The following is a 16,863-nucleotide window of genomic DNA, read 5'->3' on the forward strand; positions in this document are numbered from 1 at the left end:
CCTTTCTTCCTCTGGCTCACTTGATAAAGTAAGCAGCACTGCAAGCAAAGTAAGGCAGATATCGTTAAGGAGTGAAGGTACCTGTCTATTTCATAAGGAAACCTGACAAGGAATTCCACATACAGAACAAGAACTAAATTTAAGAGATACAGCAGCTTCTTCCCCAGCAAGGACTTTACTATAGCAGCCTTATAAATGTGAAGATTTTGGCCAAGATCTGTGTCATGCATGTTGCATCAAAATGCACAGTACTCTGCTGTAAGAGCCTTGGATTTGTTCAACTATTTTGTTTGTCTATCAATTTTTTTCTAACCTTTGTATTAAAATAATGTCAGAAGTTACCAACCTGTTAAGATAAATGGGGATGCTCTGACTCTCTCCAGGTGTTGTAACCGAGGATGCAGATTCATGCAAAGTGTGCCTTATTTTCTCATGTCTGAAAGCAGACTTTTGCAGCCATATCTCCTGGTTTGGAAGAAGTCTGTTATTATCTATATAACTGTATGCAGCAGCACCAGCAGGTGCTGCAGTGTTTGTCATCCCACTGGCGTGCACTGAACCCCCCTGCCCTGTGCCAGTGCTGGCTCCTGCTGCAGCCACAAAACTGACAGGAGATCCACATGAGAAGTGATCTATTTCACTTACTGAATGTTCATGTTTTAACCTACTGACTGCTCATTTTGTAACCCAGAGTGGGTGAGCATGAGACACCTGCAGCTCGGTGCTAATGACCAAGTGAGGCAGCAAAAAGGCTCCTGACTGGTCAATTCTTCCTTGTGTCATTTGGAAGAGGATCCCACAAGGCTTAAATTTGGTCACAGTGACCTACAACACCTAAAGAGAAAATCCCTTCTGCCTGAAAGGAATGAGAGATGGATGGCACAGAAGCAGAAGGGAACTCTGAGTGCTCCACTGACCCAGATGACATCTGATGAATGGGCTGCAATATAAATGTATTTGAGAAAGAGAAAACTTCTGACTTACCTTTATCATCACTCCCCAAGTTGTTCATGCCACCAAAAAAACACAGAATTCCCTTGAACCACGTATTTAAAAATCTTGCAATTTTATTTGCATATAAAGGCCGCTAGATATAATATCACAATAAATTTAAAGAAACAACTGCTTTTCTAAATTCCATTAACAAGGTAACATAAAACAGAACGAAGCTCAATAGCATTTACAGTGGTGGAACAGAAATAACTATCTGCAACAATATTTTGTGCTAGTGAGATTGCATTTACACACAGTGCAAAATAAGAAAAAGGAAATAAAAAAGACAAGAAGAATATTTAAATATAAAGGACAACTAAGCCTTATTTTATTTAGGCTTGATTGTATCCATTTGACTCTATACATGCCTGAACTACAACAAAGATTCAACTCGGGCTCTTGAAGGCCTTGAGCACTTGGAAAAACGTGTCACATCCTTCATACTTTAGATGTGCTGTACAGCATAATTTTGCAGATGCTATACTCGCAATATTAAATCCTAGCTTAGTTATAATGCACAAAAAATACATATATATATAAATTCATATTTAAAAGGAGTCCGCATTTACAAGTTTTCTTTTTTTTTTTTTTTACTGCATGAAATACCTGCTTTTTGCAGCTTTCACCCCCAGTCTTTTAAAGCTAAAATAATTTAAAAAAAGAAACAACAGAAGGTAGATATCACATACAGGCTGTGGCTATCAAGATCAGTCTTTATAAAGCAGGTAGAGACAAACAACTGAGAAGCCTATTCTCCCCTTGCTGCATTCTACCATGAATAGAAACAAGTTAAAGTACATGCACACGTGTCAAGAGGTAAATGGACCCCAAAACATTGTTTGTGCTGCTAAAAAAAATTGATATAAATTGAGACAAAAAGCTAACATTTAAACCTAGGGGAAAAGAAGACACTTAAAAAAACCCCGACAATAACAAAAGTTGTGCAAATTTGGGTGTATTTAAATGCTGCCTATTTTTTAGCTTATAATATAATATTAAAATAAGGTCTCTCACTTATTAAAAGAAAGCTTGGCTGTCCTTTTGAGAACACTATAACAATTTACAATGGCAAATTTATTGGAAAACAAAATTCATTTTACAAATTCACAATGCTTTATCAATTTAAAATGAATGCTGCATTTCCAGAAAGCACAACCTCAAACTTCTCTTCTTGTTTCTTTTGCACCAGCAATTTACAAATAAAAAAAAACAAAAACAAAAAACCAAAAAACCCCAAACCCCACCCCAAAACAAAAACCCCCCACAGATCCCCCAAAATCCCCCCCTAGCCCCTATTTTGAAATAAACATGAAGGTAAGTTTTTTATTAGAAAATGGCAGTTTATAGACCTTCCCCAGTAGTGCTTCAGGATCCTTGAGGGGTGGGAAGGTCGAAGATGATGGGAGGGTTGGTGGGCTGGAAGCTGACTGTGCACGTGGAGGCGTTGATGTAGGTGGTGTAGCCATCTGTCATGATCCCATAACCTGTGGGGACAAGGGGCACGCTCACTGTGATGCCTCAGGGTTTGGCTTTTCTATTTCTCACATTCTGTGCTGCTTTAGTGTGTGGGTCTGGGCTTCACATGAGGGCATGGTGAGTTCTGTGCACAGAGCAGGGAGACAAAACAATTCCTGCTCCAGCTGGGCACCAAGGACAAATGATCCCAATCTCAGTCCAAGAGCACAAACCCCGTGGGCTGCAGAGAGAAAAACAAGCAGGATGGGACTGCAGGGGCTGCAGCTGGAACTGGACACTGAACTGCAATGTGCACATGGAGCAGAGCTGAGCCCAGGGAGAGACCCCGGCAGCGCTCGTGCATTTTGGGGCCATTTGGGTTCATCTTGGGTGCAGCCCTGGCTGGGCTCTTGTGCTGCCCAAGGTGCATCCATGGAGGAGATCCTTGGAATGAATCCCTGCTTTATTCTGTAGCTCTGTCCAGCCTCTGCTCTAGGGCAGCCTGCACAAGGTGTCACTGCCAGGGACACACGGAGCACCCCAGCACTGCTGGGCCATCCCTGATGTGCAATAAAACCCAACTGACCCTTCAAAATGACACCAGGCCCTGCTGGTTCCTCTGCCCCAAAGACTAAATTGAAAAAAATCCAGTGGGCTGTGTTTGAGATAAGAAGGAGCGCTTTTGCTTTATGTACAAACTTTTTGTCACCCCTGGAAAATCCTCTGTTGTGACTAGGCATGGCAGAAACACAAACACCCATGTTCTTTTCCTAATTACTTAATTAGTGAGTTATAGAGTGCATGCCTGTCAGAAGAAAAAGACCACTCAGAAGAAAAGATTTTGAAGTGACTTTGGTTTAGCTTCAATACCTCCTCTCCAACAAACAACCTGAACTCTGTCACCTGCCCTGTGCTGGCCCTTATCACCCAGCTCCTCATCCAGCCCTGCCCAGCTGCTGCTCACACTGCCTTGATGCCTTGTGCTGCCCCAGAGCAGGCAGAACCACACACTAAAGCAGCACAGAATGTGAGAAATAGAAAAGCCAAACCTGAGGCATCAGCTTCTGAGACCTCAGGAACTCCTCAGCAGGTTAAAAACACACAAATGCACATGCTCAGGCTGCCCAGGGGAGCTGTGTCTGCCCCATCCCCAAAGTGCTCAAAGCCAGGCTGTACAGGGCTCAGAGCAACCTGGGATAGCATCCCTGCCCATGGCAGAGGGCTTGGAATGAGATATCCTTAAAGTCCCTTCCAATCCAAGCCATTCTTTGACTCCATTATTTAATTTATATATCTATTTTAAAAGAATTTTATAAAAGCTTGTGTGTTTTCAGCTGCCATCCACAAAAATCTAACTAAGAAGCTTGAAAACATCCAGGAAGTATTTGGCTCAAATGTACTTAAAAAAAAAAATTGAAAAAAACCCCCAGAGTTTCATGGAGGAAGAAAGCTTCCCATTGCAAACCCACAGAGGAAAAAGGTTTTATCTTTTAAACCATTATGATACAGTCCAGATCAGTGCTGTCTGAAAGCTAAGATAAATACAGCTACCCACAGTGCCTATCAGAAAGAATCATCACTTCAGAATTGCTGCACTGTCCACCTATATCACTTTATTTATTTAGACTGGCAATTCTGATTTAGATCTTCTCATGGTGGGAAAAACCTTGTTTGTGGTTGTTTTGCTTATCAACCAGGGGGGAAAACCTGCATCACCAAAAGTTGTGTATGGCCTCTGTTGGTTCCAGGGAAGGTGGTGCATGTTCATCTTAGCTGGGGTTGGATACAAATTAATTGCACCCTGAGATAAGGCTCTTAACACTTTGCTATTTCTTCCTGTACTGAAACAAACGATTCTTGTGTATTCTATGTAAGTACTAGAAATTATTTTACATTTTTGCTGGTATTTTTACAAGAATTTATTTGAATGCTCACTTTTAATTTGTCCTTTCCCAGGAGATTTAAATGTGGTGCTTTCTCATAATGATGGTCCTGGACATTCAGACACCCTCCTCTCCCACCCTTAGCACTGTTACAACCAAGCAAGTTTCACCACCCAAATTTACAATTCACACATTTCAGCTGGGAGTCTTGCCATATCCATTCATTTTTAATATGTGAGGACTAATATTTGTACAAAATACCCAATCTTGTTAATGGGTGCCTTAAAAGACTGTTATTTATGCCTCTATGCAGAGGGTCATGTCAGTATTCCCAGTATAAACTCTTTATTTACAGATGCCAGGCACGGAAATCATTGTATGAAGTCACAAGGGCTTCAGAAAAACCAACATCACTGGAGGAGAGAGCTGTCTTCTTTTTATTTTGCTTTTATGAAGTCCTGGAAATCTTTAGGCCTACTGAGAACCTAGTTAGAGACAATGGAGAAATCTCCAGGGGGAGAATGTAAAACATTTCATGTGTAATTTTGAGTTCTGGGGTCATGAAGTGTTGCACTGTCTCTCAGACAGAACTCCTAGTGTTGGTCTCTCAGCCACAGGAAAGCCACAAAATTGCATTAAATATTTAAGCATCTCCAGAATGTATTTAATCTCTCATTCTCTTCCACTGCCACAAACTGAGCTGGCTGTTTCTGGAGCTGACACGGTGCTCACACTGCCTGTTCTGGCAACCACAGAGGGGGAATATCTCCTCTGAAACATGACACTGATGCCTGGCTCGAGATGCCCTCCTTTCTGCTTCCCCTTATACCCTGAGGGAGGTGAGCAGAGGCAGCAGGTTGTCTCCACATTTCTTTTTTTTTCTCTAGCATCTTTCTTAGCTCCTGTGCTGGGAGTAATGGGGATAATTTTCATTTTGGCTCGCAAGTGTGGGGAATCTCATCTGTTTCTCTAACCGAGTTTGTCAAAACTTGAATTGCTTTCAAATAACCTGTATGGAACAACCTTTGCAGCACAGTGAAAGATGTAGGTGGCTAAATGTAGCACACATTCCTGAAACAGTCTGCTTTAATTCTGGAATAAATTTACAAAGTGCCACGCAGGCAATCACTTCCCTGAACTCCCTCCCTGCTTTAATCCAATCTGCCATTATCCACTGCAATACTGCAAAAAAAAATGTGCCTCTGGAAATCTGAGTGAAGCAGGGAACAGCTTTGCTCCTTACCTTCATGAATCCCACCAAAAACGTGCAGTTTGGGCCTTACTCTCCTCTGCACTGTGTTCAGCAGCTCCACACAGCCCACTCTCTGCAGCTCCTTGGGAACCCAGTCTCGAAAACCTGAAGGCAAAAAAAAGCAATCAGCACTGTTAATTTCCCCTATTCAGGTGAGGTTTCACCTAGTCTTTCAGGAAGTCATAATTCACACAGGGTTTATTCCATTATCTCCAGTCATAACCTCTCCATTAAAGCACACAATGGCTTTTAAGAAATGTTTCACTTTGTCTTCCTTAAGATTTCCTCCCTCCATCTGCATTAATATTTTTCCTGGATGTCATTTGTTTTCTTGAACTATAGGTTTCTTCCACCTTGAAACCCCAGGGACCGGGCACTGCTGCAGATTTTTCCTGGCACTGCTGCAGATTTTTCTTCCCTTTCCCCTGGCTCTTACAGCAGTCAGCTCTGTGGTTACTCCAGAAATGAAACAGCTCAGGAAGATGAGCTGAGCCACCACTCAATCCCAAAGATTTAAAATACAGACTCCCACAGCTTCTGGAGGACCTGGTCTGAAGGCATCAGGTCACTTCTGAGCTCTCATCACCACGCAAAAATTGCAAAACAGCTCCCAACAAGCCAGTGCTAAGTGACCACACTGCCACTTGGTCTTCTGGAAAATACAGAAAAATGTATGAAAAAACAATCCCTGCAGGAGCCTGGACTGGCATGGGAAGGATCAGCAGGGCAAGGGAACAAGGAGGAATAAAGGGAAATCAGGAGCCATGCCCAGCTGTAGCACCATGCTACTGACTTTAGCAAAAACATGCTGGGACATGAACTTGCCTAAATTTTAGAGTGACCAGAGAGTCCAGTTACAGCTCTACCTCCCTTAATATTCACTTAATATTAATAAGTAAACACTTAATTAAAAAGCAGTGCTTTATCAATGTTATCATGCAGGCTGAGACCTAGAGCCCCTCATTTTAGGGACAGTACTGACACCTAATCTGTGTCTGCAGTTGAGACACAGTGCCAACCTTTTGAAACTCAACTTCATTATCTCCTTCAAACACAAAATTTAAGCAGTCTAATTCAATGACAGCACTCATTAGTGTCTGCAGCATCACAGTATTTCTGCATGAGCCCAGCTCAGAGCAGATGGATGAGCAACCCATTTGAAACAGCACCCATGAAACATTATAAACACACTTGGGGGTTTTTTTGCTTCTTTGGGAGAATGAAGTGATTAAGAGAGTGCTGCTCAAGGCCCTGGGAAGCAGCAAGGTTAAAGGGAATTTGCTGCTCTTCTTACAACATTCTCTAAGTAGCATTTAAAAACTAACCAGAATATAAAAGGAGCAGTAAGTACACTGGTCAAAAACTTTCTGGACTTTTTTTTTCCCCCCTTAGCTTGGATTGCTGACTCTTAACTTAATTGTGGTAAAAAAACATAAGCACACAATAATTCCTGACTCCACAGTCACCAAGAAGCTCTAAAAGAACACTGAGCCAGCCTGGAAGCACTTAAAATGCTGGTTTGTTTTATTAAAATGCCCCATGCAATTCTGAGAAGATTTTACATATTCATTACCACAAATGTACTAAGTGACTGTGATTTGGCCACTTCCTGTGATTGTGTGACCCCTTGGGTTGCAAGAACTTCCTAAAACCCTGACACAAATCCTAAAACCCTGACAAAAATCACTCTTCTCACAGTAAGGGCAATGAAGACACTGCCCCACTTCCTCAAGCTGATAAGTGACATTTGTAAGAGGCTCAGCTGCTGTAAACCCAGCTGAGAGAGTTAAACCACAGTCCCATGAAGCCTGCCACGTGTGTCTGGAGGAAAGGCAATAAAATTTCATTATTCTGCCTCGCGGGATGGAGACAGGATAGTGGCACTTCCCAAAGGGGTTCAGAGAGGGCTTTAAGGACTTCAGATATGCCAAAACTGAGCACTCCTGCCTCTGCTGGATGAGTGTCCTGGGGTCCTTCTGGGACTCGCAGAGCTTAGTTTAAATCTTAAAACTGAGATCAGCGAATGACTGACACTGACAAGACAAGCAAACTAAATGAGAAACTTTAGCTACCTAATGAAGAAACAAATTATGCATTCATAGGCTGGTGCTCACCTGTCATTAGATCAAGTTAGGAACAATTATCTAAGAAGATAATCTTATTCCTTCACAGATTGTTAATAAGCCAATTAATACCTTTAAAACTATTCTTACATATTCTAAGTTTACAAGGGCATTACCAAGGAGAATATGTGACTTCATAGTTCCAAACTCTTGACTGCTACTCTCAAACCTTAACATGACATGACACTGTAGTGAGAAAAGGTTTCAAAAGTTTTAGTCAATCTCTAAAAAGTCATATGGGATTGAAAACTGGTTGTCAGATGAATACTGTTCTTAAATAAAATGTCAAACTATAATGGTTATGGTGTCAGATATTTGATCTTCCCTAGCTTGAATTTAATTTAAAAAATCAGGTTTTTTATGGCAACTCAACAGATCAGCTAAGCCTAATCATCATTTTCCACTTCCTTCAGAAAGTTTTTCAATCCACAGTTTTTACTCTGGGTGCAATTACAGTATATCTTACAGCATTATCAACTTTGCTCACTTTGAAAGCAAAATTCTCACGCAAAGAATCACACAGAACTTTTGTTTCACTTACCAAGGGGAGGTCCGTGTGTCATTAGTATATCAATTCCCTCAGGAATAAGGTTCCACTTGTCTAGCAAAGACTGACCTCTGGGTAGATTAAAGCCCCATCCATTAAACCACGGTGTCCTTTGGGGAAAATAAGACAAACTGCGTCAGTGTAAAATACAAAAATCTCTTCCCTTCTCCAAAATTTTTTCTGAATGAAAACAGTTTCAGTTCTTCGGGATGCCTCTAACACACACTGATTTAAATACATACATATGTTAAAATATACATTTGAATTTAGATTAATGTCTGATGCTGTTTTTGTACTTTGAGTGCATTGAGCCCTGGAGGCATTTACTCACTAGAGAGAAAGGGAAAAACACTAAAATAGCAAAGTCTAAACTCCGAGGTTTTTGTCACAGTTTGGGAATCTTCAAACTCCTTCCCTATGCTAACTACCAAAACAAATCAAACTTTTCTTTTTTTTTTTTTTTTTTGAGGCAAAAATCAATTTCTCCCAGCACAGGGCAGCAGTACCAGTTCAACAAGAGGCTCGATGGGGCAGCACCATCTGTGCCACTGTGGCATCTCACTAAACTCAACCTTGCTCCTTTCAGCACTTTTATAACCAGAACACTGTCACAAAACTGGGGTTTGAACCCCTGAGCCTCCTACAGATACAGGAACAACATAACAAAAATAATGAAAGAAAGAAAACATAATAAAAATAATAAAAGAAATAAACATTCATACAATGTTTAGCCTTACAGTGACATTTTAAAAGGATCTTATAATTTAAAATTCATTTAGTATTTCTCAAGGAAAACTGACACCCTTAGTGCTCTCCAGCAGAGCACAGAGTTGTTCTGAGACACTGGTTTATCCACCAACCCAAGCATGTAGCAATGAAAATCACATTTTCCAGTACCTTTTTAACATATAACTTTTTCAACACACAATTTTGATACAGCTATATCATAATAAAGCCTTTCCCTATCAAACAAGTACATAAAACAATTGCTCTGATGAAATACAGCACTATTTAGATTTGCTACCAATAACCTTTCACACAGGTCTTAGTACTGTACTAAATTTTAAGAGTTTGCATCCGTGTGTGTGTGTTTCCTAGAGCTCAGGCAACAGTTTTAGACTTTGTTTTCTAGGTAGGATTCTCCTGTCCTAGCGCAAATTTCTGAAAGTTCTAGGCAGGATTCTCCTGTCCTAGCGCAAATTTCTGAAAGTTCTAGGCAGGATTCTCCTGTCCCAGCCCATCTTTCTGAAAGTTCAGGCTACTCCTGGAGTCTTCTGTGTGCTGCAGTTCTGAAAACAGAAAACAAAAACTGAGGGCAAAGAACAACCACAAACCAACCTTGAAAAAAACTGTACCTGTTAAACCAGAGGTCATTCAAGTCCTGTGTAATTTCATTATGTAATCTGCCGCCTCTATCCACTAAATTATTCATTTTTCCAGCCTCAAACATGTGTTTGAGTGGGAATGCCCTACTGAGATGATGTCTCTAATTTTTATTTTTATATAATGAAACATTTTGTTCTGCTGAGACAACAATGTGACCAATGAGGACTGTACCCAGCTCTATGGATGATCTGCATTCCTGACAACTGGCAGTATGGAAAAGCAGCAGGCACTGCTAATATAGGGGCAGGAGGGTCACTGGTGCCTTTGTGACAAATAATAGACATATCCCGTGTAGTCCTGCTGGATAATGCTCACACTACACACACAGGAACTCATTCAAGCTAGCAGGCTTCCTGAATGAACACTGACAAAAGATAGGAAAAAAAAATTAGATGTTAGTCCAACATCTGATGTGAGCTCTGGGCTCCTGTGTGCTCAGCCACGAGGCTTCACCTCTCACAGCTGCCTTGCTCTGCACCCACCAAAACACCTAAAAACCCTCCTGTGTTTAAAGCAAGGTCTGTGCACCCTGCAGGAGGTGTGTGTGTGCAGCTGGATTAAAACTGAAGGCTGTGTCTTGGCTTCAGCTAAACCACAAGAATTTCTGCTTTCCTAGGATTGGCTTTCCTGAAACACCTATCTAAGTTCCCCTTCCTCTAACATTTCTAGATTTTAACCTATGGAGATTATTGTAACCTTCAGGGCTGCAGGCAGAAGTTAAAATATCGTTTGGCTAAACATTCAGCTGCTTAAAACAAACAAACACACAGAGCTGGGGTCAAACTTTTCACTGTCAATTAATGATTCTTTCCCCACTTGCATTTCTCCTGCAGATAAGGCTGTAGTTATTACAACATAGTTAAAGCTGAAACATGAAACCACATCTGTGATTTCTCTGGAGCTCTTCGGAGACCATGACCACAGAAAAAACCTGGATTTGTCTGCAGGATTTTTATTTTATTTTCTTCTGAAGCACTGTGGAAAGAGGAGGAGGGAAACCTGAGCCTCAGATATATTCTTCATTCACCAGCCTCTGTAATTAGCTGTGACTAACAGGCACCACATGGGAAGAAAACTTTTGAGAAACCTCCCTCATTATGCACAAAAAAAAGATGGTCAAGTACTTATTTAATATACTGAAGATTTTTATACAAAAGGGGTAAATCAAAGAGAAGAGCAGGCACGAATGAAGAACACCTGGATTACAGATTTAGGCTTAAGGCATTTAAAACATGAAACAGTGCAAAATTCCTAACAGCCCTGCATGCTGGCCAGGCAAACTGAGGGTCCTTATTTTGGAGAGGAAGGAAGGCAAGCATGTGCTCAGAACACCACAAAGAAGCCCAAGAGCTGCGTGGGTTTGGGTGGGATCACAGGGAAGGTGAGCTGATGTTTGCTGTGCTGCAGTGAGGATGGGATGGGGTGGGTGTGCTGTGAGCCCTGTGAGTGGCTGGGCACCCCAGCAAACTCTGAACACCTGCAGGAAAAACAAAGCCTGCTCTGTGTATCAGAGAGGGACATTTTACTCCTGCTGGTGACTTTTTCTGCATACACAAGAGTCAAATAGAGTCACTCTCAATGTCTAAATAACTTAGAAGAAAAGAGCTGTGCAAGGAGTCAGGTGCCTTCTGCAATGCATTTTCAGGCTGATTAATCACTGTGAGAAACCACTTCCTGTCTGGGAAGAAATGTAGGTGATGAACTTGGGCTGCACTCTCATGGTCTAACCCCAGCTGGCAACCAAGCCCCCCACAGCCCTTTTCCTTTCCTCCCACGGGGTGGGAGACAGAATCAGAGGGGTAAAAGCACATATACCCACTCATGGCAAACCACAAACAAGTGCAAGTAATTAATAAAGGCTACTTAGTCATTAGCAGCAATATTTCAGATCTGGCCTAGTTCTTTTTCCTATGGATCTCGGAGTTAAATATTTCAGCTAATTCCTAAAACTTAATTTTTTAAGTATAGCTGGCAACAGCAGGAAGTTATTGGCTGCTGAATGATGCCGCAAGGGAGGCGTGGATGGAAAACCCAGAGGGACTGGTAATGAGAGATTACAAACGATTTTGTCATCTTAGGTTTGATGGAGCAGAACACGTCCTCACAGCCTGTGTGCAGAGGAACCTAATTAAGGCTGTGGTGCTCAGAACCACACCTCACAGCACTCCCCACGTGCCATCAAACCCCACAGGAATTCCAAATCCACGGGAATTCCTGCTCCCTGACAGCCCAGCCCTCCCTGACTGCACAGCTTCCTCACCGTTTGGGGAGGGCAGCTGTGCTGGCACCAGATGTGGCACAGGGAATATCCTCATGGAAGGCAGACACCTGGCCCATCCCTGCTCTCCTCAGCTCCTCATTCCTGCACAGGAATCCCCACAGATCCCCTTCCTCCATCTGGCCTTTTGGAAGCTATGTTTTCTGCAATTAAAAGGAGGAGGCTGCAAATTATCTTCACACCTCGTGCTGCAAGAGATGCAGACACTGCTGGACATCATGCCAGGAGGGACGGGATGCTAAGCTCCCCAGCAAGACTCATCCTCCTTTTCCAGGCGCACCGGGAGAACCCCTGGACAGGACACACAAATCCATCTGCTTTTAGCAGCAGAGAGCTGCAGCTTCAGCAGGTGACCACATCTCCCTTCTCCCAAGTAAGCACTGGACGGCTTTATTATTTTACTGATACATTAAAAAATTCCCAAAACAAACCCAAACCAACCTGCTACAGAAGAACAGCCATGGAGCATCACTTCATGACACAAAAAATCACATGGAGCATAATTTTGTGACACAAAAAAATCACACAGAGCATCACTTCATGACACAAAAAAAATCACAACTGCTCCTCGGTGCATTCACCTCAGAAGCAACACCACCACATGAGGAAAGGGGTAGTTCACCCAGGGGCCAAGTTCACCCAGGTAGCACAGAAATGTAGCCCCTCCTGCATCTTTAATGCTTTTGAAGGGTGGTAACTCCTACAACCTACTTTCATCTCTTCTCTGACTCATGAATTTAATTACCTGATCCTCAGAGTTCAACAGCTCAAAAGGTAAATGTACAGTGAGACCTTCTAGATTCACATTTTCCTCTTAACTCCACCAGTAAATCCATTTATTTCAATAGTTACTTCTAAACAGGATTAGAAAAATGAATTATCTCATAGGTCTTTAATCCCATGTATTCATTCATTTTTAAGGCTACCCAGTCTTTTAGGAAAGCTTCAATTTTATATTTAATCCAATGAGTAAAGTGCACAGGAGGCACAAATCTCAGTCTCCCTCCTTGCACAGGATAACAGCCAGGGGAGCATCTAAAAGGCATCCCAGTGGGAGGCACTTCCACACCACCAACAACAATAACAAAATGCTCTCTATTTTTATCAGCATTCAAAGGGAGCACACAGCCCTGGCTCACAAGGGAGGAGGCAGCTACAGCAGCAGAACAGAACTGGTGGAACAGGCCATGGATGTGCAGCCCTGGACTTGACTCCATGTGGGACCACCCTACAGATGCATCCCCCAAGCTCCCAATCCACTCCTGGGCCAACACTGGAGGAAGAGGAGGAGAAGGAGAAGAAGGAGAAGAAGGAGAAGAAGGAGAAGAAGGAGAAGAAGGAGAAGAAGGAGAAGAAGCTTTCAATGCCCTCATGGCCCGAGGGCACACACACAGGGACAGGGACATGGGCAGGAGGGGAGAGCCTGGAGCATCATCCAGACAAAACACTGAGCAGGGCACGTGCATGATGCCTTGGAAGTCTCAGGTTTTACCTTTTCTATTTCTCACATTCTGGGCTGCTTTAGTGTGTGGGTCTGGGCTTCACATGAGGGCATGGTGAGCTCTGTGCACAGAGCAGGGAGACAAAACAATTCCTGCTCCAGCTGGGCACCAAGGACAAATGATCCCAATCTCAGCCCAAGAGCACAAACCCCGTGGGCTGCAGAGAGAAAAACAAGCAGGATGGGACTGCAGGGGCTGCAGCTGGAACTGGACACTGAACTGCAATGTGCACATGGAGCAGAGCTGAGCCCAGGGAGAGACCCCGGCAGCGCTCGTGCATTTTGGGACCATTTGGGTTCATCTTGGGTGCAGCCCTGGCTGGGCTCTGGTGCTGCCCAAGGTGCATCCATGGAGGAGATCCTTGGAATGAATCCCTGCTTTATTCTGTAGCTCTGTCCAGCCTCTGCTCTGGGGCAGCCTGCACAAGGCATCACACTGAGGAAGCACATTTTACAGCAGCTTCTGTAAAGCCACTGAAACTTGCCTTCAGTGCCACAAAAGTACTTTTTTGGGCAAAGCTTCTTTTTAAAGTGAAGATTCCAGTGCTTTTTCGTAATGTAGCAACCATCAGGAAATGGTAAAGGCTAAATAGTTTCCTAAATGTGCTCATTATGTGCAGTGCTGTGACATGGGTGAGAGGCACAGCCTGGGGGCTCCAGCTGAATTCCATTCCCAGCAGCACTCACCTGCTGTGCCTCAGTGTCTCCTTTAGAAAGTGACAATAACAACACAGAACAGAAAAGAGCACTGGTTCCTTGGGGTTTTGCTTACCCTGCATCTTTAAACAGCTGAAGCTCTCACAGAAGTGAATTATCAGTGCTGCAATTATGTTAGCCAGGTACGTCCTTATTGCCAGCCTGCACAGCACTCAGGAAGTCTCTAAAACAGAGTTCAGCTATTTTCACAAGGTCAGAAAAACCTGAAACCTCCACAACCTGCTGGTTGTTTTGACTGGTTTTATTGTGCAGGTTTTTATCTCTCCCTTTTGACTTACAGTCTCTAACCTCTGAGTGCTGGTTACCTAAATGACAAAGCATTTGAGAAGCAGGACCCCCCATCCTGCACTGACTTTGGAGGGAAGGAGCCCTGCAGTGCCTTTTCCCTGGGGAGCAGACCTTCACAATGAGAAGCTGCAGGATCCCCTCAGCAGCCAGCATGACCTGGCATACTCCTTGCACCAAGCCATTCTCAATTTCTGACTGTACAAACTGGCCAGTGCAGGTTTTAAACTCCTGTCAGATACAGATTCAGGCCTGGATCTGTGAGAGCTGTGAAAAATCCAGGACCCTTTCTGCTGCCATGCATCTTGTTCCATGGACGTGCTGATCTGGACCAGATTATCACATAAAACAGGAACAGGACAGCAGCAAGTGCAGCTTTAGCCATCCATACAGCTGCAAAATAGTACAGGGAAAGACCCCCCTCCTGCACCTTCCCTCTCTCAGTCCCCAAATCTACTACCTCTGTGGGCACCTTTCACTTCTTTCTCCTCTCTGATGGTCCAGACCAGCCACTGACATCTCGTCTGCACATCTCTGCCTCCAGGCTGCTCCAGCTGTGACTGACAGGTAACTGAGCTCTGGTCCCCAAATCTACTACCTCTGTGGACACCTTTCACTTCTTTCTCCTCTCTGATGGTCCAGACCAGCCACTGACATCTCCTACCCCATGCCTGCAATGCTTAGTGATCCTTTTTGCCAAGGACTGTCCATTCAGTTCACATGTTTTGTGTCAACAATACCAGAACACCACAGACAGTTTTTATGAAAACTCATCTGTGGGGAAGATGTGTTTTAGTAAAAATAAAAAAAAAAAAAAAAAAAAAAAGAAAAAAAAAAAAGAGTAAAGAGCTCTATGAAAAAACACCAGGGTTTAAGAGACTTGAGAGCAAAGGAGCAGGCAGGCAGGAGGTTGGAACCCCAGTAATGTCCAGACACTGAGGACAGCAGGACACAGACCACAGCAGTGAAGAACACAATGAAGCAGAGCAGTGGACACCACCAGGAAGCCAGTGGATACTGGAAAGGAGAGGAAGGGAGTAGGTGAATTTCTCAAGTTTATGGTCCAGGCAACCTTTGTTTAAGTAGCCAAACTGCTCATCAAAGAGGAAATTTCCTCCAAACCTTCTGGGGCTTCCCAATCCTTAACTGTATTGCAATTATTTTATTTAGGGCTTTACTTAATGAGATCTGGGAGATATTTTAATATCCCAAAAAAATGAAAATCATTCAAACCTGACTCAAGGGCTAATTTCATTCTACTTTTTAAAAGGCACAGAGTTACAAAGGCCTACGAATAGAAGCAAGTAGCAGACCTTACATATTCTGTGTACAGCTGGGACTGGCTGGAAGGATAGACCTGGTTTAAGCTAGGACCAAGCTCAAATGGATCCAGACATTAAAGCGCATTGCGTTTCCCCACACAGCAGTGGTGCTGCACTGTGGCAGCAGCTCAGACCTACAGAGTACACCCTGCACTGACTTTTAGAACTGCTTCTCATTCTGGAGCGAGCCCTTTTACTCCTTCAATCCCACACTGCATCCCAGTGCAGGGCACATGCACCCCTGAAGCATCCAAGGATGCTGCAGCACTGAAAAGAACTTAAATGACTCAACTTCTTACAGCAAAATTCTCAAATTCATTCAGAGAACCTTAAAATATCTGTCTGAAGGAAGGAGCTCTCTGGTCCTGAAGCTCACCACAACATAAATGAAATGTCTGTTCCCAGGGACATACCAAGGGAAAGAGGAAACAAAAGGAAAGAAAAAACCACAACAGCTGTCTAAAATTTTGATTCAATTTTGCTCAACAACTGTGCATGTTTAAGAATGATGCTTGGATGCTTGATTTCTCAGAGTAAGCGTGATCATAACATGCTATTGTACTACATCTTAAATTAATTTCCTACATTCCTCTTATTATCTGTGCAGGAAATGTAAATTGACAGAGCTTCCACCTCAGGTCAGTCTGGGAGAGGCTTTTACTAGCAATCCTGCTTCTGTGATGACAACACACATTAAAGCAGAGCAAAAAAAAAAAGTAAAGAGCTCTCCCCCAGCACACACTTAATAGTGCATGCCTTCAACCCACTGGGGCAGTCTGTGTGCTTGACATGTAAAACAGCAGAATCTGAACAGGTCTAATTACAGCCAGTAGTTGAATATTTTATGTATTTGTAAAAGCAGCATTTGGAAAATATTAACAGAATGTTGGCCTTTAAAACAAATAAGCTACATTTCAGTGAATTATGAAAGAAATGTTGCCAGATGTAAGTTAGTGTAACAAATAAAACACTCCAAAGTAGTTCTGTCAACCTGCCCTATTAGTGAAATTGGTTCTTGCTCCTAAGAAACAGCCTCTAGATATTTAATTATTTGGAATGCTCCTTAAAACAGAATTCTTTAGCATTGATAAAGTCTCTGTAGTTCCTGCAAAAGGCTCTGA

The 16,863-nt window shown here is 42.9% G+C and overlaps 1 protein-coding gene across 3 annotated transcripts in view; it reads right to left on the minus strand.

Moving 5' to 3' along the window:
• Nucleotides 1–2,256: 2,256 nt before the first annotated feature.
• The window catches only part of MPPED2 (metallophosphoesterase domain containing 2), a 110,481-nt gene continuing 95,874 nt past the window's right edge, over nt 2,257–16,863 (minus strand). For all 3 annotated transcript variants that reach the window (XM_039725173.1, XM_039725174.1, XM_039725176.1), the window contains exons 5-7: nt 8,248–8,363; nt 5,575–5,688; nt 2,257–2,477 (exon numbers count right to left, since the gene is read on the minus strand). In XM_039725173.1, coding sequence (XP_039581107.1) covers nt 2,359–2,477; nt 5,575–5,688; nt 8,248–8,363 — 349 coding nt within the window. In that variant the 3' untranslated portion in view covers nt 2,257–2,358. The remainder of the gene's footprint in view (nt 2,478–5,574; nt 5,689–8,247; nt 8,364–16,863) is intronic.

This window comes from Passer montanus, unplaced genomic scaffold (genome assembly GCF_014805655.1).
Source record: "Passer montanus isolate IOZ18808 unplaced genomic scaffold, ASM1480565v1 scaffold54, whole genome shotgun sequence".
Lineage (NCBI taxonomy): Eukaryota > Metazoa > Chordata > Aves > Passeriformes > Passeridae > Passer > Passer montanus.